Here is a 20,664-nt window from a genome sequence, read left to right as displayed (position 1 = left end):
ACTTGGCTCCTGGGCCTCGGGTGTGCCCTCTGTGGCTGTTCATCCCATCAGAGCCCGTGGGGCTGTCAGAACAGGGGGGCTCGCTGGCTTCCGCTGTGGCTGGTGGGATGGTGCCCAAAGAGCACAAGGAGGAAAGCACATCCCCAGCCCAGCTCAGTTTCCTTATTGTGTTGGATTAGTTGCAATGGCTGCTCTAAACCTGACTCTGTTCCCATCACATCCCTAATTCCTCAGAAGGGAGTGCTTGAGGGGCCTGTGTGCTCCGTGGAAGGGCAGATGGGGAAGGAAGAGACGATGTAATGACCACTGGGGCAACTGTGGGCTCACCCTCAGCTGAAAGATGGACTTGATGCTGGGAATGTGACCCGGATTTGGTGAACCACAGGGATTTCTCTACCTTATAAATGAGGATGTAATAATTCCAGAGTGGCCCCTTGAAAGAAAGAAGCATTGACACTCGACAGAAGGAATTGTGTTGAAGATGGCATTAGGTGTGTTAAAGGAGATGGCTACATGTGTGGGTCCATTGGGAAGCAAAGAAGAATACTGTATGCCTTGGACCACTTAATCTGAGGTGGGACCATTCAACCTACTGAGATAAATATGGCCTTCATGTAATGGGCTGGAACTGTTGTAACACTTATGTTCCAGTCTGTTAGAATAAAGAATCTCACTGTCAACCTCCAAGGCCAAATATAAAGATTTTCCCATTGTCATGATTTATATTATCCACTAGATATGTTCCGTTAGAATGTCTATGCTCAAATGCAAATTGTTCTTCACAATGTCAATAACACCTCAAAGGCTCAATGACTGTTAACGTTAGTTAAGATGTGATCATTTGCATTTTGCATTTAGTTTTGTATATTCATGTTTTGAAAGATCCACTTGTTCCCCAGCTTTGACTCATGCTTTTCCACTTCATCTCATGTTTCCACGCCTCTGGTGATACTGTGTTTGTCTGTACCCCATCCTAACACCCAGAATCATCTTTGTGTTCACCAAAGCCTTGGGAATAGAGTCTATAAGAGTCTATAAATCAACAGTTCATTGTGGAGTACAGATTTAGTGAAAAGAAATTGAATTGAAAGAAGATCTGTTAGTTGACAAGCTGGAATCCCAAGTCTGGATTGTCTCAGAATCCACCAGAATGGAAGGGAAAGTTATTTTGAGTAATTTGCAAGTATGAGTGTGCATGTTTTTCTCTGAAAAGCTTTTTGAGGCTTAAAGGAAAAGTGATACATTTTCATACCAAGCAATTTGCTTACAAACCAATTTTTAGATTTCTATAAATAATAAAATTGAATTTAGGCATCAAATACACATTGATTTTCTTTTTATTTTATACCTTCTGTGATTTCAGAAGAATTTTTAATATATATTCTAAATGGATAATCACATTTGTACATGGTAATAGCATCCTAATCCTTTCTTAGATCAACTCTGTGTCCACTATAAATTAAATATATATAAAAATGGTGTATTCATGTGTGAAGGGAAGAAAAGGAAAATTGAGTCCAGTGATGGATTTGAGGTATGGAACGAAGAGTGATTTTCTCTCTTTTGCTGCAACTATGCTATTTTTGTAGATTTTTTTTTTAAAACCTCAAAATGAGAAATCAGTGCCTTCAGAGTCAGAGTTTTCCTTTAAAAACCAGGTATGTTTACAATCTCAATCTTTTACTGATAAGTTCATTCTAATCAGCCTAGATTTATTTTCACTTTCCAATAATGTATTCCTTACTGTTTGGCAAGTTACCCCTTCATTAGAGATCTGAAAGAGGAGAAAATAAATTATTTAAGACTCTCAAGTCTGAGTGTATAAGACAGTTTTTGTAATAAGCAAAACAAGTTACAGGAAATGGAATCTTTTTCAGCATCTCAGAGTTTGCTCTGCAGAAGAGAACTGCCCAGCAAGGCACCGGCAGGAGATTTTTATTTCTATTCCTGACATCTGTAGGTGCCACTGCCACTGCCGATGGTGGTGATGATGAGTGATGGGGAATGAACTGGAGGTGCTATGTCTTCAAGACAGATTTAAAGAGTTGCTGCAGGCTACCCAGAGGCAAGTCCTGCCCAAGGACGCTCTGGCATCTGTGTCAGGTCCGTCTGGCTCTGGCAGGCAGAGCTGTTAGAGGCAGGGGGCGATGCAGTAACTCTGTGGTTTAAATCTGTGTTTAGATCCTTTTTATTGAGGGGTGAACTGGAGGTTGCCTTACAAATTCTGAAATATTCATTACTGTTGGTTAGTTAGTATCTGCCTTTAGTTCAGTTCAGTTCAGTCGCTCAGTCGTGTCCGACTCTTTGTGACCCCAAGAATCACAGCATGCCAGGCCTCCCTGTCCATCACCAACTCCCGAAGTTCACTCAGACTCACGTCCATCGAGTCAGTGATGCCATCCAGCCATCTCATCCTCTGTCATCCCCTTCTCCTCCTGCCCCCAATCCCTCCCAGCATCAGAGTCTTTTCCAAAGAGTCAACACTTCATATGAGGTGGTCAAAGTACTGGAGTTTCAGCTTCAGCGTCATTCCTTCCAAAGAAATCCCAGGGCTGATCTCCTTCAGAATGGACTGGTTGGATCTCCTTGCAGTCCAAGGGACTCTCAAGAGTCTTCTCCAACACCACAGTTCAAAAGCACCAATTCTTTGGCGCTCAGCCTTCTTCACAATCCAAGTCTCACACCATTACATGACCACTGGAAAAACCATAGCCTTGACTAGACGAACCTTTGTTGGCAAAGTAATGTCTCTGCTTTTGAATATGCTATCTAGGTTGGTCATAACTTTCCTTCCAAGGAGTAAGCATCTTTTAATTTCATGGCTGCAGTCACCATCTACAGTGATTTTAGAGCCCCCAAAAATAAAGTCTGACACTGTTTCCCCATCTATTTCCCATGAAGTGATGGGACCGGATGCCATGATCTTTGTTTTCTGAATGTTGAGCTGTAAGCCAACTTTTTCACTCTCCTCTTTCACTTTGATCAAGAGGCTTTTTAGTTCCTCTTCACTTTCTGCCATAAGGGTGGTGTCATCTGCGTATCTGAGGTTATTGATATTTCTCCCGGCAATCTTGATTCCAGCTTGTGTTTCTCATGGTGTACTCTGCATAGAAGTTAAATAAGCTGGGTGACAATATACAGGCTTGACGTACTCCTTTTCCTATTTGGAACCAGTCTGTTGTTCCATGTCCAGTTCTAACTGTTGCTTCCTGACCTGCATATAGATTTCTCAAGAGGTAGGTCAGGTGGTCTGGTATTCCCATCTCTTTCAGAATTTTCCACAGTTTATTGTGATCCACACAGTCAAAGGCTTTGGCATAGTCAATAAAGCAGAAATAGATGTTTTTCTGGAACTCTCTTGCTTTTTCCATGATCCAGTGGATATTGGCAATTTGATCTCTGGTTCCTCTGCCTTTTCTAAAACCAGCTTGAACATCTGGAAGTTCTTGGGTCATGTATTGCTGAAGCCTGGCTTGGAGAATTTTGAGCATTATTTTACTAGTGTGTGAGATGAGTGCAATTGTGCAGTAGTTTGAGCATTCCTTGGCATTGCCTTTCTTTGGGACTGGAATGAAAACTGACCTTTTCCAGTCCTGTGGCCACTGCTGAATTTTCCAAATTTGCTGGCATATTGAGTGTAGCACTTTCACAGCATTATCTTTCAGGATTTGAAATAGCTCAACTGGAATTCCATTACCTCCACTAGCTTTGTTCGTAGTGACGCTTTCTAAGGCCCACTTGACTTCACATTCCAGGAGGTCTGCCTCTAGGTCACTGATCACACCATCGTGATTATCTGGGTCGTTAAGATCTTTTTTGTACAGTTCTTCTGTGTATTCTTGTCACCTCTCCTTAATATCTTCTACTCCCTTAGGTCCACACCATTTCTGTCCTTTATTGAGCCCATCTTTGCATGAAATGTTCCTTTGGTATCTCTGATTTTCTTGAAGAGATCTCTAGTCTTTCCCATTCTGTTGTTTTCCTCTATTTCTTTGCATTGATCGCTGAGGAAGGTTTTCTTATCTCTTCTTGCTATTCTTTGGAATTCTGCATTCAGATGCTTTTATCTTTCCTTTCTCCTTTGCTTTTCGCTTCTCTTCTTTTCACAGCTATTTGTAAGGCCTCCCCAGACAGCCATTTTGCTTTTTTGCATTTCTTTTCCACGGGGAAGGTCTTGATCCCTGTCTCGTGTACAATGTCATGAACCTCCGTCCATAGTTCATCAGGCACTCTTATCTATCAGATCTAGTCCCTTAAATCTATTTCTCACTTCCACTGTATAATCATAAGGGATTTGATTTAGGTCATACCTGAATGGTCTAGTGGTTTTCCCTACTTTCTTGAATTTAAGTCTGAATTTGGTAATAAGGAGTTCATGATCTGAGCCACAGTCAGCTCCTGGTCTTGTTTTTGTGGACTGTATAGAGCTTCTCCATCTTTGGCTGCAAAGAATATAATCAATCTGATTTTGGTGTTGACCATCTGGTGATGTCCATGTGTAGAGTCTTCTCTTGTGTTGTTGGAAGAGGGTGTTTGTTATGATCAGTGCATTTTCTTGGCAAAACTCTATTAGTCTTTGCCCTGCTTCATTCCGTATTCCAAGGCCAAATTTGCCTGTTACTCCAGGTGTTTCTTGACTTCCTACTTTTGCATTCCAGTCCCCTATAATGAAAAGGACATCTTTTTTGGGTGTTAGTTCTAAAAAGTCTTGTAGGTCTTCATAGAACCGTTCAACTTCAGCTTCTTCAGCGTTACTGGTTGGGGCATAGACTTGGATTACTGTGATATTGAATGGTTTGCCTTGGAAACGAACAGAGCTCATTCTGTCTTTTTTGAGATTGCATCTAAGTACTGCATTTCGGACTCTTTTGTTGACCATGATGGCTACTCCATTTCTTCTGAGGGATTCCTTGTCACAGTAGTAGATATAATGGTCATCTGAGTTAAATTCACCCATTCCAGTTCATTTTAGTTTGCTGATTCCTAGAATGTCGACATTCACTCTTGCCATCTCTTGCTTGACCACTTCCAATTTGCCTTGATTCTTGGACCTGACATTCCAGTATCTGCCTTGTCCTCGTGTTATTACCATGGAGAGGCTGAATTCATTACTCCATTCCCAGGATCCAAGGATATGCCCACATAAACATTTGAATAGGGTTGTCCTCAGATTTTGAGCTTTGCTCCCCATCCTCAAAGCCCATACATTCCCCCATGGTGTAGTGTTGGATGTGGGCTGGATCTGCGTTAATCACAGGGGAAGAGTCTGACCTGAGTTACTATTCTGGCAAAGGCAAACAGGCACAAATGAAATACAGTGAAGGATGCATGGCTACCCGCTGGGGACCCTCCTGGGGAGCCTGGAGGAGCTGTGCTTACAGAGAGCCAGGCTGAGGACATTGGAAGCAAGCGGGAAAGTGTGCTCAAAGACAGCCCTTGTACCAGTTAACTTTTCTCATTTTTTTTGTCTAAATAAAATGTTTTCTGGTTATAAAGCAGCTAACCTTTTTGCTTTTCTCTTGTGCTTCGTTCTTGTCCAGGACTTTGTAAGTAGCTGACGTTACTCAAAATGTGCAAAGAAGAATAATGGAAGCCCCTGAATACCTTGATTTGGATGAAATTGACTTCAGTGATGACATCTCTGTAAGTATTGCTCCTTGCAAGCAGTGCTTTCAGGAAATTCTGCCTGAATCTATATGGGCTCCTTTCTCTGTTGTAGTCTGTACATTCTAAGCTCTTCCTACCACATTTAGAAATTGACAACAGAAATCCTGCTGCGGCAGACAAAGTGTGGTTTGGGGGCCTTCCTGACCAGGAAGTGAATGAATCCCACTTCATTTTGTGTGAGCTTGGATAATAAAGCATGTAACCTCGCTGGGCTTCCCCTTCCTAATCTGTTTCTTTCTTGTCACAGTTATTCATTGGGTAAATGTAATTAACCCGATTGGTGTAGATGTCCATAATGTACACAATTAGTCCCTTTTATATGCCTGGCTGTGCCACAGCCTGCGTGCACTAACATTCACAAGGACACAGACTAAAGGATGGCCAAGTTATTAGTCTTTGAACAGTATCTTTCAGTCACTGGAGCTTTCAAAACATGGGTTGGACACTTGTTGGGAATATTGAGGAAGAGTCATGTATTGCTAAGGACAGGACAGGCTGACCTCTGAGGCCCTGATTCATCCTGTAATACTGTGGAGTGATGAACTTCTTAATGTCCTCTGCACTCACGAACTTCCTGCTGCTTCCAGTCTGACTCTTGGCTGCTGTGAGTGGATGGTCTGCCTGCTTGCTCAGAGCTTCTTGTGACTCACCCTGGGCCACATGGTCTATTCTGCCAGAGGCCGGACAGCAATGTTAGACTCTCACACCCTAGCCCAGTTGGGCTTACTCTCAGAGTATGTGATGAGAAGGTGGCTTTTCTGAACAAGTTAAGTGCCTTTTCTTCTCAGGGCCAACACGGACCTACTTTCTGACCTTACTTTCCATTGATGTCTTGGTTTTTGGTCACCAGTGGCAACTGTCTCAAAAACATAGGCTTTCACATGCCTCTGGCAGCAGTGTTATTCTTCTACTTTACTCCTTCCCTTAAGTGAAATATGCATACTCGATGTAAGAATTGGATTCCTGGGGTGCATTTGATGAATCACCCATTTTATTCAGCCGTGGGTGAATCTGCCTACCTTTTCCTATATGTGAATTCAGCCTTTCCCTCTTTGAGCTTTCGGACAATTACTAGTCCTCATTAAGATGGATGTGAAGTGAGTGGTATCCCTCTCCCTTTTTAAATCACTGTGCATACATGCTCAATCACTTAGTCGTGCCCAACTTTTTGCAACCCCATCGACTATGGCCTACCAGGCTCCTCTGTCCATGGGATTTCCCGGGCAAGAATACTGGAGTGGGCTGCTATTTCCTCCTCCAGGGGATCTTCCTGACTCAGGGATGGAACCCACATCTCCTGTGGAGTCTTTACCACTGAGCCACCTGGGAAGCCCCATAATTAATGTGGATCACAGCCTGGTTCTTTTAAAACCACTCCCCTCCAGGTATCTTGAGTTGAATGGGGAAAAGCAAAGAAAGTGAATGATGATGTGAGTGGTGGGGGTAATGTAGAAAGTGTTTCAGAAAGGGACATGTGTTATGATTATCAGTTCAGGGTGGCGCGTAGGCTTTGAAGGCACCAGTGTGGGCTGCAGCCTCGTCCTGACCTTTGCTGGCTGTAGCACTGTAACTTTGCCTTGCTGAGATACCCACCTCATTTTTAAGATTGTTTCGAGGATTCAGTGAAATAGTAATATACGGAAAGCACTTATCTTGGCACACAGTAAGTTGCTCTTAAAAATGGTAGCTTTTGTTATTATTTCAATGAATGCTGCAATAATATTTATATGACCAATGGTGAAGAAAGAACTCCAGGGAAAAGACCAGGCATCATGTCAAGACTTTAAAAAAAAATACAATAGAGCAGTTGTGTTTATAGAAGAGTCATCTGGCAGAAGCCCATAATTTTGATGAATTAGGAATCTCCACTTGAAAGATAATAAAATATGTTAAGCAATAACTGAAGCTGTTTAGCAAATTAGGATTCAGAATTATGCAATAGTTGAGCTTCTATAGCCTGACCACTCTGAAACATAAGTAAAGATCTCCATCTGTGATTGTGTAACTGCACTCAAACTCACCCCCTTTAGATATATTCCTATTGTTTGGATCTTTAACCTGCATTTAAACTGAAACCAGAAGGGAAAAAATGAAATTGCATAGACTTGATAAACTAATAATGGTTAACATTGAGCACTTCCCAGGGGATACGCATTATCTTGTTTAATACTCACAATAATTCTCTGAAGAAGGGAAAATTATTATTTTCCTTTTATAGATGAGGAAACTGAGGTGTGAGATGTTGTTTAACTTGCCCAACGTCATCCACTGAATTAGGAGCACTGTCTTTGGAATATCTGCTTTTAGCCCCAGTACTTGGGGGGCAACTTTACCCTTCCCCCAGGGGACATTTAACAATACCTGGAGATGTTTTTGATTGTCATAACAGGAGGTATAACCAGCATTTAGTGGGTAGAGACTAGGGATGGATTTAAACATCCTGCAATGTCTAGGAAAATACCCTACCGGAAAGAATTATCTAGCCTAAGATGCTGGCAGTACTGAGGATGAACGATCCTGGTCTATTTCAATCCACTTAAAACTAAAGAAACTCTACTCTAACTGGCATCCTCTGTGACATGGTAGATTATTTTATAGTTGTTCCATCTCATCCAGGTTTAAGACCTTAAACATGTCAGAATATATTAGACTATATAATGTCTTCATGGGAAAAGAAGTGGACATAGCCTCTAAAATATTGAAATGATTGTTCTCAGTCTATTTAGGTAACCTAGGGGCAATAAATTTACATCTGCTTTAAGGGCTAAGTGGATATAATTCAAATGCTAACATTAGGGGAAAAAAAAACCCACAAAGATATGTTCAACTTGCTAATTCACTGGTATAACAAAAAAATGTGTGTGCATGCATACTCTCTCAGTCATGTCCAAGTCTGCGACCCCATGGGCTGTAGGCCACCAGACCCCTCTGTCCATGGAATTTTCCAAGCAAGAATAATGGAGTGGGTTGCCATTTCCTCTTCCAGAGAATCTTCACAACCCAGGGATCAAACCTACATCTCTTGTGTCTCTTGCATTGACAGGCGAATTCTTTATCATTGCACCAGGAAGGCCAACAAGAAATGTTGTCTCCCATAAACCTGCCTGTATTGTTGAAATTCTGTAAACAACCTTTTCTGACAGCCTTTATGCTTCTTTCCTGGTTTAGTGGTAGGAAGGGGGAAGGGGAATGCATAATACATTTGAAAAAGATGTTTATAAAAGAGATGCCCAAGTTTAAAACTCCTCTTCTTACTCTCCAACCATAGCCCTTTTACGTATTATAGGGTTTCTGTTTCATGATTTTCCCCCCTGGTCATGAGCCTAGTTCTTGTTTTAATTAAAGCACAAGCTGTATATTGGTACAGAAAAGCAAAGCTTTTTTGCCTGTACCTAATGAGACAAAACACAGAAGGCAATCAAATTATTTTGAAGTTTCCCAGACTCAAAAATAATGCTCATCTTTTGCAAAATGCAGAGTTTAAACTATACATTCTTGTAACCCTGCCATCTGAAAGGGCAGAACATTGTGCAGTGACTGAGGGTCTGTGAGGGCGAGACGACGACACACACAGACACAGGGGTTCAAAGCTGGACTTTTCTGTCACTGCAAATGGTTTACAGAGTTCCTCCTTTATTCCTATGGAAGCCAGCTCTCTCTATCTGAAAAAGGAAAAACGCTCTGGAATATTATTTTACCATAGAGTTCTTAGTAGCCATGATGTATATTTTATGAAGAGAGGCCAATTTGCTGTCCTCAAAAATAAGATTATACACAGGACTGAACAAAGCAGAGGCCAAACCGTGGATCCACTGCAGTGCTCCACTTGTGAGCCATCAAATGTTGGCTGTGCCACACACCACAATGAACTCTTTAAATCATTGGTCCTGGTTAATCCTCATATCAGCTCTGCAAGGCAGGCCCTATTTTTAATCCCCTGTCTGGCAGATGAAATAATGAGGCTTAGAGAGATAGTCTGACTTTCACAAGGTTACAGATAGATAAGTAGGAGGGTCAGGATTTCAAAACAGAACTGTTTGTGTTACTTTTTCTCTTTTGAGCAATTTGGTTGAATAAAATCCCCTCTGGACCAGTCATCTCACCCATCACTATCCCTAGCTGTCACTGAAGCGATTGTAGAGTGCTTATCAAAAGTAAAGGAGTTGATATACAGTGTAAATAAATATTAATAAAATAAAAGAAGCTAGGAGAACTTAAGCAACCCTCCTAATTTAATTGTTCCTCAGTTTTTCCATCTGTTAAGTCATAATAGTCCATCTCTACCTATTGTCCTGTATTTTATGGAGAAGATATGAAATGTATATTTATGTCCATACATAAACTCACACTTCTATTCATATGCAGACACAAGTGCATATACATGTATATGCATATATTTATACAAATACCTACATGTACATACAAACATGTATGCTGCTGCCGCCAAGTCGCTTCAGTCGTGTCCGACTCTGTGCGACCCCATGGACTGCAGCCTACCAGGCTTCTCCGTCCATGGGATTCTCCAGGCAAGAACACTGAAGTTGCCATTTTCTTCTCCAACATGTATACATACATGTAAATAGACACACACAGGCATGTGTGCACACGCACATAAATAGAACTAAGTACAATGCTTTATTCCTCAGCACAGGAATTTTTCTTGCTTTTCTGTATCACCATGACTGCAGCTTTGGTGAAAGTTGACATTTTTGGCAATCACATAGCGTATGTTTTGTGCAATCAGATGAGATCAAGGTCAATAAGTGTCCTTTCACTTTATTATCCCTTTTGACCCAAGCCCTTGCAGCCCAGGGTAATAGTACAGACTTAGGTGGATTCATTTTCCTAAAGTGCTTAAGGGGCTTCCCCAGTGGCTCAGGGGTAAAGAATCCACCTGCAGTGCAGGAGCCGCAGGAGATATGGGTTTGGGTCAGGAAGATCCCCTGGAAGAGGGCATGGCAACTGACTCCAGTAGTATTGTCTGAAGAATCCCATGGACAGAGGAGCCTGGTGAGCTATAAGAGTTGGTCGCAAAGAGTAGGACACGACTGAAGCGACTGAGCAAGCTAGCAAAGTGCTTAAACCACTGGTAGAAAAATACATTCTTACGGCAAATAAATCTCACTCTGAGTGAGTTTTCACATTTCCGTCCCATAGACTGGGCATCACTTACACTGAAATACCAGCCCCCCTGCCCCCTTCATGTGTACATCACCTTTTGCTCAACTCATCCCACTGACACTTTCCAGATTTCCTTACATTCTGACCAAGAAGTGCTTCAGGGTAGTGGGAGACCTTGAGAAAGGGCCTGAAGGGCTTATCACATGGACCAGGCACTGAGTCGGGGTGGGTAAGGAGTACAGCTTTTGTTCCAGTTTTAGGTGTGAAAAAAATCTTAGAAAGATACTCAAGGTACAGAGAACCTTGCTTGTCCCTCCTCTCTAGCACGGCTCTAAAACCCTGTTATCTTTCCTTGGTGCTTCCTAGAAGGTTACTAAGACGTTTAGGGGCCTCAGATAGCCTCCATCTCTTCGCTGTCTCTGCCCTTTCGAGCCATCACCCTGCTCTTATTTCTGTTCAAACTTCTCTAAAGTTCTTCTCAGTAGGATTTGTTTCACCGGCTCTTCAAAATGCCCCAACTTTGGCAGTGTTCTCTTTGTAGTGTCCTGTATCCAAGTCTCAATTACCTCTCATTGGTCCCTTCTCCAGCTCACCATATTATATATGTCTTACCATTTTCTTAATACCTGCCAGGAAAGGAATTAAAAATAATCTAATCCAGGCAAAATTTAATTTCAAATTTATGTCCCATAACTAGTGTTAGAGTGCAGGCCTAGAACCCAAGTCCCCAGATGCCAAACTTGGACCTGACTGACATCCCTACCTGAGAAGGTAGAGAGCAATCTTATAGATATGGAGTGATTTCCTAGCAGAATGAATAATTGGTTGATTTACTGTTTTGCCCTTCTCTTACTCTGGAAATAGTTTTCATCTTGCCCAAGTCATGACACTTATTAAGTTGACTATGCAGGTTATTTATGCAAACCGTTTACCATTTATGAACAAGTACATATTATACCAGTCTACTCAACAGGCATATATTAAACATTAACAGTGCACCAGGCATGGTTCTAGACTTGAGGTGAATGACACAGATGTGTCCTGTGTTCTCACAGAGTTTACCATACCCTGTGATAACAGTTGAGCATATTATGAAATGTCAGGTTAACTTAAATCGTAGGTCACAATTAATTATAGTATCAAACTCCATTCTTGAAGTCAGTCTTTATATTTTGGTAGTGATTGATTATTGGCTCACAATTAAAAGTACACAATCATTGAAGTCAAATAAGGCTTGTAGTTGGTCATCTGCTCTACTGTAAGATAACTTGCTTTCTAAATTTTTCATAGTTTGTAATTTTTGCCTCAATAGTTACCATTATTTTAGCTTCATTTCTAAGTGCTCATTTTTTATACTTTTTAATTAAATAATAATGATAACTAACAATTTTTGAACACATGCTATGCATCAGACACCATTCCTGATATTTTTCATTATTACCTCATAATCTTCACAGCCATATTCTGATGTAGATACCATTAGTACCTATTTTACAGAAACTTGTAATATGAGAGATTGAGTAACTAAGATTAATTAGCTGGAAAATGGTGAAGTCAGGCTATAACATGTGCAGTCTAGCTATAGAATCCAAGTATGTAACTACTGAATTGAAAAATGACTTCTGCTCAACCCCTTGGTCGCCTATAGCCACACTCATTCACCCACGTCCTTTCCCATCCATGACCACTCCCTGCAGTAGAAGAGGATCATTCAATTCTGTGGTCTCATCAATGTGGATTTTCATCTTTTGTCTGACTGTACATATTAACCTTACAATAGAGTCATTTCTGGTGTACTTCTAATATGGTCAGAGAGAATTACTGAATTTTCCCAAATACCAACCGCAAGCAGTGTTTTAGCATGGAAGAATTTGACACATCAATTTTTTAAATACCTCTTGGAACATAGGATAAAAACAAGGAGTAAGAGCAAAAATAAAATGCATTTAAAACAGGATAATTTATAATAATTTTCTTTAATAGAGTCTGAATGGTGGAAAGAATTATATATTTAAAACAGACTGAGATATATATGACTTCCCAGGTGGCTCAATGGTAAAGAATCCTCCTGCAATGCAGAACATGCAGGAAATGCAGGTTCAATCCCTGGATCAGGAAGATCCCCTGGAGAAGGCAATGGCGACCCACTCCAGTATTCTTGCCTGGGAAATCCCATGGACAGAGGAGCCTGGTGGGCTACATCCATGGGGTCACAAAGAGTCGGACGTGACTGAGCATGCACACATGGGATTTGTTTAGTCACTGAGTCATGTCCAACCCTATGTCTTTGTGACCCTGTGGACTGTGGCACACCAGGCTTCTCTGTCCTACACTATCTCCCAGAGTTTGTTCAAACTCATGTCCATGGAGTCAGTGATGACATCTAACCATCTTATCCTCTGTTGCCCCCTTCTCTTCCTGCCTTCAATCTTTCCCAGCATTAGGGTCTTTCCCAATGAGTCAGCGCTTCACATCAGGTGACCAAAGTTTGGGGGCTTCAGCTTCAGCATCAGTCCTTCCAATGAATATTCAGGGATTATTTCCTTTAGGATTACGTGGTTTGATCTCCTTGCTGTCCACGGGACTCTGAAGAGTCTTCTCCAGCACTACAATTCAAAAGCATCAGTTCTTCAGCACCCAGTCTTCTTTATGGTCCAACTCTTATATCCGTACATGACTACTGGATAAACCATAGCTTTGACTATATGGAACTTTGTCAGCAAAGTGATGTCTCTGCTTTCTAATAGGCTATTTAGGTTTGTCAGAGCTTTTCTTCTAAGGAGCAAGCATCTTTTAATTTCATGGTACAGTCACTGTCCATAGTGATTTTAGAGCCCAAGAAAAGAAAATCTGTCACCATTTCCACTTTTTCGCCATCTATTTATCATAAAGTAATGGGACCAGATGCCATGATCTTAGTTTTTGAATGTTGCATTTTAAACCAACTTTTTCACTTTTCTTTTTCACCCTCATCAAGAAGGTCTTTAGTTCCTCTTGACTTTCTGCCATTAGAGTGGTATCATCTGCCTATCTGAGGTTTTTGATATTTTTCCCCACAATCTCGATTCCAGCTTCTGATTCATCCAGCCCAGCATTTTGTATGATGTACTCTGCTTAGGTTGGTTCAATCACTCTGTTGTGTCCGACTCTTTGTGACCCCATGGACTGCACATGCATGGTGACAATATTCAGCTTTGATGTACTCCGTTCCCAATTTTAAACCAAACCGTTCCATGTCTGGTTCTAACTGTTACTTTTTGACCAGCATATAGGCTTCTTTGGAGGCAGGTAAGGTGATCTGGTATTCCATTCTCTTTAGGAATTTCCATGCACGGGATATATATATGAATATGTAGATGACCAGTGTCTATACTATGCAGAGCTAATGGTTGAAACTGTGGGAATCAGTAAGGTCACCTGAGAAGCATGGAATATGAAAAGGGAAGAATGTCCCAAGAAAGGAACTGTGCAGAAGTGTGTCCTGTGAGGGAGGAGGAAAAAGAAGCTTCTCCAAAGAAGACAGGAAAGAAGTTTTCAAAGATATAAGAGGAAACTCAGGGAGATAGAGGGGGAGGGATGATTTAAAGGACTACTTACAATGGTCAAGCGTGGGAAATAGGTCATTAGAAACAGCAATGCCTGAAAAGTGCCCCTGGATTTTCCAGTTAAAACTCATTGGTGGCCACAATAAGAGCAATGCCTGTGGGTGAGGGCACAAATACCACAGCGCTGTGGCTGGAGGGGTGAATGCAGAGCTGAGGAAGTGGAGACAGGAACCAAGGCAATTCTTTCAAAAACGATGGCTGTGAACACATGAGCAGGAAACTCCACCCATGACCAGCTGAGGAGGCAGTGTGTCTTGAGGCGGTGGGGGTGCTTGTTTAATTCTATAGGATCAGAAGAGAGAGCTGATGTTGAGAGAGTGGCTGGGAGAAGGAGAGAAGAGAGGGTGATGGCGGAGCATGAGTCCGAGGAGATGGGAGAGAATGAGTTCTGAGCCGTAACAGCAGGCTAGTGTGATGAAGGTGTGGAGTGAGTACCACATCCTCAGAGAAGGGAAAACAGAGCACGATCTGTTAGGGAGGGCGTGAAGTCAGGACGCTGCTCCCTTGAGTTGGGCCATTGGAGAGGAGGTCACAGTTTTAGGAAAATATTGCGCTTCTGAAAGTCTCTGTTCAGCTGTGTGCCTTTGCTTTCCCTACCAGCTTTGTACACATTTTTGTCATTTTTAGTGTGTGACTGTGTAGATGCCTGCTTAAATTTTGGAAAGCCACGTGAGAAACCATGAATTTCAGGATAGTTGTTTGGATGACTGGCCTAATTATTTCTTTTGGAAACTCAATGCGGCCTTAGTTGCTTAAAAGTCTCTAGCTTGAAAAGGTGTTAGGATTTTAGTTCTTTCATTTTCTGTGGCTCATGACCATTTGAGTAATGTCTGCTCATTCACCCAACTGGCTCCAGTTCTCAGGAGCAAGGGCCAAAGCTTTTCAGCCCTGAATAGTATGTAGGGTGGCCAGAGGTCCCCAAAGCCCAGTGTAGAAGTCACAGCCTGTAATTATGAATCCCATGCACGTTCAAACTGTTTTGCATGGCAGAGTGACAACATTGGGATGTGTAGGATCATCTTAACCTCATAGCAACTCTGTGTAGTTTGTGAAGCTGAGTTTCAGTGTCTGTTCTTGGGCATGGGTTCTCTTGGAAGGAAAGACCAAAGAAGTGAAATAAAGTGCTGAGACAGACTGGGCTGTCCTTCCTTTCCTTTCCAGTCCCAGCCTGGCCCCTCCTCTTCCTGGCTCATCAGTTCTCAAGTCTTGATCTCCTGAACTGCGAATCATGAGAGGCACAAAGATGAGGAGGGAAGAGCTGTGGTACACACAAGGAAGATGAATTAGAGAGAAGAGACCAGAACATTTCACACCATTTTATAGCTTGCAGATTCACTTACATGATCTCATCTGATTATCTGTGTTTTCTGAATAAAGAAACTGAGCTTCAGAGATTAGAAATAATTTCTCTGCCCAGAACTACAGAGTTAATAAATGTCAGAAGTAGGACTTGAATCCAGAGCTTCTGGCTCCAAATCCATTGTCTCTGTACGAAAGGCTAAGGCATCAGCTGCCATTCATGCTGTGAATATATTAGAAGTGTTTATTCTTTTAAATAAGTCCTGATTACATTGCTAGGCTGGTAGGTATGGCATTTTCTAAGATGATTAGTGCTATATAAATATTACTGAATACTACCAGTGGCTCAGAGGATAAAGAATCTGCCTGCAATGCAGAGACCTGGATTCCATCCCTGGGTCGGGAAGATTTGATCCCTGGTCCTTCTCCAGGGAAGATGCCCTGGAGAAGGAAATGGCAGCCCACTCCAGTATTCCTGCCTGGAAAATCCCATGGACAGAAGAGCCTGATGAGCTTGAGTCCATGGGGTTGCAAAGAGTTAGACACAACTGAGCGACTAACGTGCACGTCTTAAGATTAGTGCTATATAAATTAGCAATACCATTATTAGTATTAGTATTGCCACCAATATCATGAGCTACCTAGGAAAATTCATTTTACTCAGTTCAGTAAGTACCTAGTGTCTCTGGTAAATAAAATATTGTCCATACCCTCAGGAAGCAGAGAAAGACATTATGTAAAGGTATAGATGAAATGTCACATGATGGATTCTGTACTGAACATATGGCCAAGATAAAGAAATAAAGAACAGTGGTTCTTGAGCTTCACTAGGCATCAGAATCACCTGAATGGTTTGTAAAAACAGATTGCTGCTGTTGTTCAGTTGCTCAGTTGTGTCCCAGTCTTTATGACTCTATGGGCTGCAGCACGCCAGGCTTCCCTGTTCTCTGCTACCTTCTGGAGTTTGCTCAATCTCATGTTCATTGAGTTGATGATGCCACCCAGCCATCTTATCCTCTGCCGCCCCCTTGTCCCCCTGCTGTCAGTCTTTCCTGGATTGCTGGGCCCTGCCTTAGAGTTTCTGGAGTGGGGCCCAAGAATGTGAATTCCTAACAAGTTCCTAAATGGTGTTAATGCCATTGGTGTGGCTACCACACTTTGAAAGCTGAGGTAAGTTCCAGTTGGGAGGATCAGAGAAGATATTATGAGGGATCCACAAGAAACTTAGTATTACTGCAACCAGAAGAGGACAATGGTGAGAGATGAGTCTAAGCTCATGGAAGGCTGCCCATGCCATGCTAAGGCCTGTTGATCATTCTTCTAGGGGCAGGGCAGAGCCACTGAAGATTTGAAACTGAGAAGCACCCTAGTCAAACTTACATTTTAGAAAGCTAAGTAATTTTAGAGCAAGTACAGAAGCATGGAAGGAATTCCCACTTACAACCTAAATATGAAAGAACTTGCTTGATCGTCTATAATATTATGTCCCACGATTAATCACATGTGTGTATAGCTTAGCATTTCAGACCGTGAATAAGTTGTTGTGTGCCATCCATATATACTAAAGACATCATCCTTTCCCTCAGGCACATATGGGAGCCAAAACAGCACAGGGGAATGACAGAGCACACAACAAGGTTTTCTTTTCAAGGGCAGAAAAGCATCCCTTTCTGACTGACTTCACTTAGCATGGTAGTCCCTGAAAAGTGAAGTGAAGTCAAGTGGAAGTTGCTCAGTCATGTCCAACTCTTTGTGACCCCATGGGCTATAAAGTCTATGGAATTCTCCAGGCCAGAATACTGGAGTGGGTTGCCATTCCCTTCTCCAGGGGATCTTTCCAACCCAGGGATCAAACCCAGGTCTCCTGCATTTCAGGCAGATTCTTGACCAGCTGAGCCACCAGGGAAGCCCATGATAGTCCCTAGTTGCATCCATCTAAAACATGGCAGAAATGAACCTATCTATGAAACAGAAATAGAATCACAGACACAGAAAATAGACTGGTGGTTGCCAAGAGGGAGGGGGTTGGAAGAGGCTGGATTGGGAGTTTGGGATTAGCAGATGCAAACTGGTATATGTAGAATGGATAAACTACAAAGTCCTTGGCGGGAACTGTATTCAGTATCCTATGATAAACCACAATGGAAAAGAATATGAGAAAGAATGTGTATATATGTATATGTATAAAACTGAGTCACTTTGTTATACACAGCAGTAGTGAACACAGCATTGTAAGTCAACTATACTTCAATTTTAAATAATTAACTAATTTCTTCGGAAGAGTATGTTCAGTCAGGGCTGAAGCAATCAGGCAGGGTTTCACAGAGAATGTAGAACTCTGTGAAACCCTGGCCTTGAGGAACAGTAGCATTTGCCCGGCCAGAAGAAAGCGTTGCAGGCAAGGAGGCCCCCAGAGTAAAGGAACTGAAGGGAAACTAAACTTTGAATGCACAGGGACATGGAAGAAGTGGAGGCAACTGTTCAGTCTTTGGCAGGGGCTTTCCTTGGAGCATGCTGGAGGAGTGGAAAAGAAGTTTGAATCAAAAATATTGAATCAAAAAAAAAGGAAAAATTAGAATGCAACACAGAGATAGGAAATATAGTACTTTTCGGCCATCTCCAAGCCCCCTCTCCTCTCTTGTCACTCAAGGATAATAGGAATCAAGGGAACACAATATAAAGGCTTGGGTTGGGGTCAAGACACAGGAAAGATACAGGGCTTTGGTTCTCTTAGGGCCAAAATAATAGTCATGGCTACCCTGGGAGCTGGCCATTGTCCTGAGAATAGGTGGGCTGGTGACCTAACAGCTCCTTATAAAAAGCCATCTGTCCTGTGAACCTGGGTGACGTCCTGGGAAAGCTTTCCTCTCAGCTCCCAGATGGTATCACAGTGCCTTTGTGAAAGGAGATTTCCTGGGTTGTTTGCTTATTCCCAGATTTGCAGATATGAAAATTATTTTGTGTGTCAGTTTTGTGAATTTTGATTTCTGCTGTATCTCTTCATATCACAACTTAACCATCTGTATGGCACTCTCTTAAGTTTTATCTTGTATCCAAAGAGCAGGGTACTTGCTGAAACAAATCCACAAATTGATTTTTTTTTCCCTCGTGCATTCTTATAGATTTATTCACAGTGTAGGTTAGAGTCATTGCTGAATTTGACATTCCATATATTCTTTTAATTATCCAAAACTTTGATTTTCTGGCCAACACATCATCTTTGTCTTAGATTACTATTTATTTCCATGACCAGGAGCAAGCACATGACTTTTTCTACAATGCCATATTCCCAAAGAATTAAGATAGATACCTTCCCAAAAGTGACTTCCTGTGTGCCTGTGGGTGAGAGGCAGAGCCACCAGAAGTGAAACAGATCGAGGCAGTGGTTGGGGCTCAGCCAGGCTCATCTCCGGAGCTCAGTCCCTGTACCAACCAGGCATCCTGTGGGCTGTTAAAATGGAAACCTCATCAAATTAAAAGTGATTGCATACTGTGGACCTTTGCAATCACATCAGAGGAGCTGAAGGTACATTGCAATCACACTGGAGGAGCTGAAGGTGCAGCTAATAAATCGTAGGTTCTGACATTTCTGACGTGGGATGGGAGGTGGCAGTTAGGATACATGTGGCTGGAAATGCAGATAGCAGCATACCCAGTTAAATCAAATACTTACCATTAGGCCCACTGAGCAACTTATTGAATTTACCATTGACTATATTTAAACATGATCAATCTGAAATTTCCTGTCTGAGATTTTGCCTCGGAAGAACAGGGAAAAAAGAGAGAGAGGGTAAGACTTTGCCAAAGGGTGCTTTCATGGAGTTGATGGCAGCTGAAACAAAAGGCCCAGTTTTAATTGAATCACAGACTGTGTAATTATTTAACCTGTACCAGCTGGCCTCAGGAAGCTACCAGATTTCCTTAGAGAGCTTGTACTTGACCAGAAACAGAAGGTAACTTATTAGTAACAAGAAAAATGCTTCTGTACCTGTGTTACCTCCTACTCCCAGAGAACTTAACGTAAAAGGGGAAAAACTTCCTTGGAGTTCATTTTTGGCTTAAGAGGCCGTCCTCCTTCCCTGGAGGATGTGAACGGGTTTGCTAAAACACCTGTAGTCTCTGAGGAATAGCCAACATAAACAGGATGTTATTGCATCAGACAGGTAAGAGTCATTTCGCTAATTAGTCATCTGAGATTTCATTCTTCACATGGAAGTACTGGAAATTTAATTTGTTTGTGATGTGCAACTGGCAAACTGACAATAGCTCCAACTGCCCCTCCCTCTGTCTTGCTGTCCTGGTACTGCATGGAAAGTGCAGGGGTGGGACGTGGGGGAGCTCAGTGTAGACACTGCTTCATCCATCAACATCAAGCTAACTGCAGCGCCTTCCTATAGACGAATGTGTCCCAAATACACATCCCTCACTTGTAATGCTGGAATAATCCTAATGAGTTTCTCGTGATCATTTTTCTTTTAGATTAAATGTTTTTGTTTTTCTCAATCCCCCTCCCAGTTTTGCAACATGAAGTCATTCAGAATCCATGCTCATTTACATAAGAGCGTCGTTCTTAAAGGTGCAGAGTAAACTTTTTAGGAAGCTATATATTATGAATTAAAGTATGATTGAAGACAGTCCCTGACTTGGCCTTTGATTAAAGAAAGAGTTCATCCTATTTACATTGTTTTAAAACACCCTTCTCCAAAGAAAGATTAATTGGCATCAAATGTCATTCCTATACATTATAACTATTGATTTTACATTTGTTGTAGCTCCTCTGATTTTATGCCCCTTTATGTCATAATCTATCATCCTGATAGCAGCCCCTGAGTTGGTGCTGGGACAGAGCCTGAAGGGTGGTTTCTTTCAATTTAGACTAATCTATCTGTGAAACAGATGAGCTTTCAAACAGAACCATGCTCTTCTCGCTTTTCATAGCATTATCCTGATATTTCCCATGGAGATCATAGTA

At 41.9% G+C, this 20,664-nt stretch overlaps 1 protein-coding gene across 1 annotated transcript in view; it reads left to right on the top strand.

Annotated features, from left to right (window-relative positions):
• SNCAIP (synuclein alpha interacting protein) overlaps nucleotides 1-20,664 on the top strand; it is a 163,550-nt gene that overhangs the window by 75,216 nt on the left and 67,670 nt on the right. The window contains exon 2 of the mRNA XM_055549763.1: nucleotides 5,541-5,643. Within this exon, the coding sequence (XP_055405738.1) occupies nucleotides 5,587-5,643 (57 nt within the window). The 5' untranslated portion in view covers nucleotides 5,541-5,586. The remainder of the gene's footprint in view (nucleotides 1-5,540; nucleotides 5,644-20,664) is intronic.

Source organism: Bubalus kerabau, chromosome 1 (assembly GCF_029407905.1).
Source record: "Bubalus kerabau isolate K-KA32 ecotype Philippines breed swamp buffalo chromosome 1, PCC_UOA_SB_1v2, whole genome shotgun sequence".
NCBI lineage: Eukaryota > Metazoa > Chordata > Mammalia > Artiodactyla > Bovidae > Bubalus > Bubalus kerabau.
The sequence above is the reverse complement of the archived record's forward strand: the minus strand, read 5'-3'. Positions and strand labels throughout refer to the sequence as shown.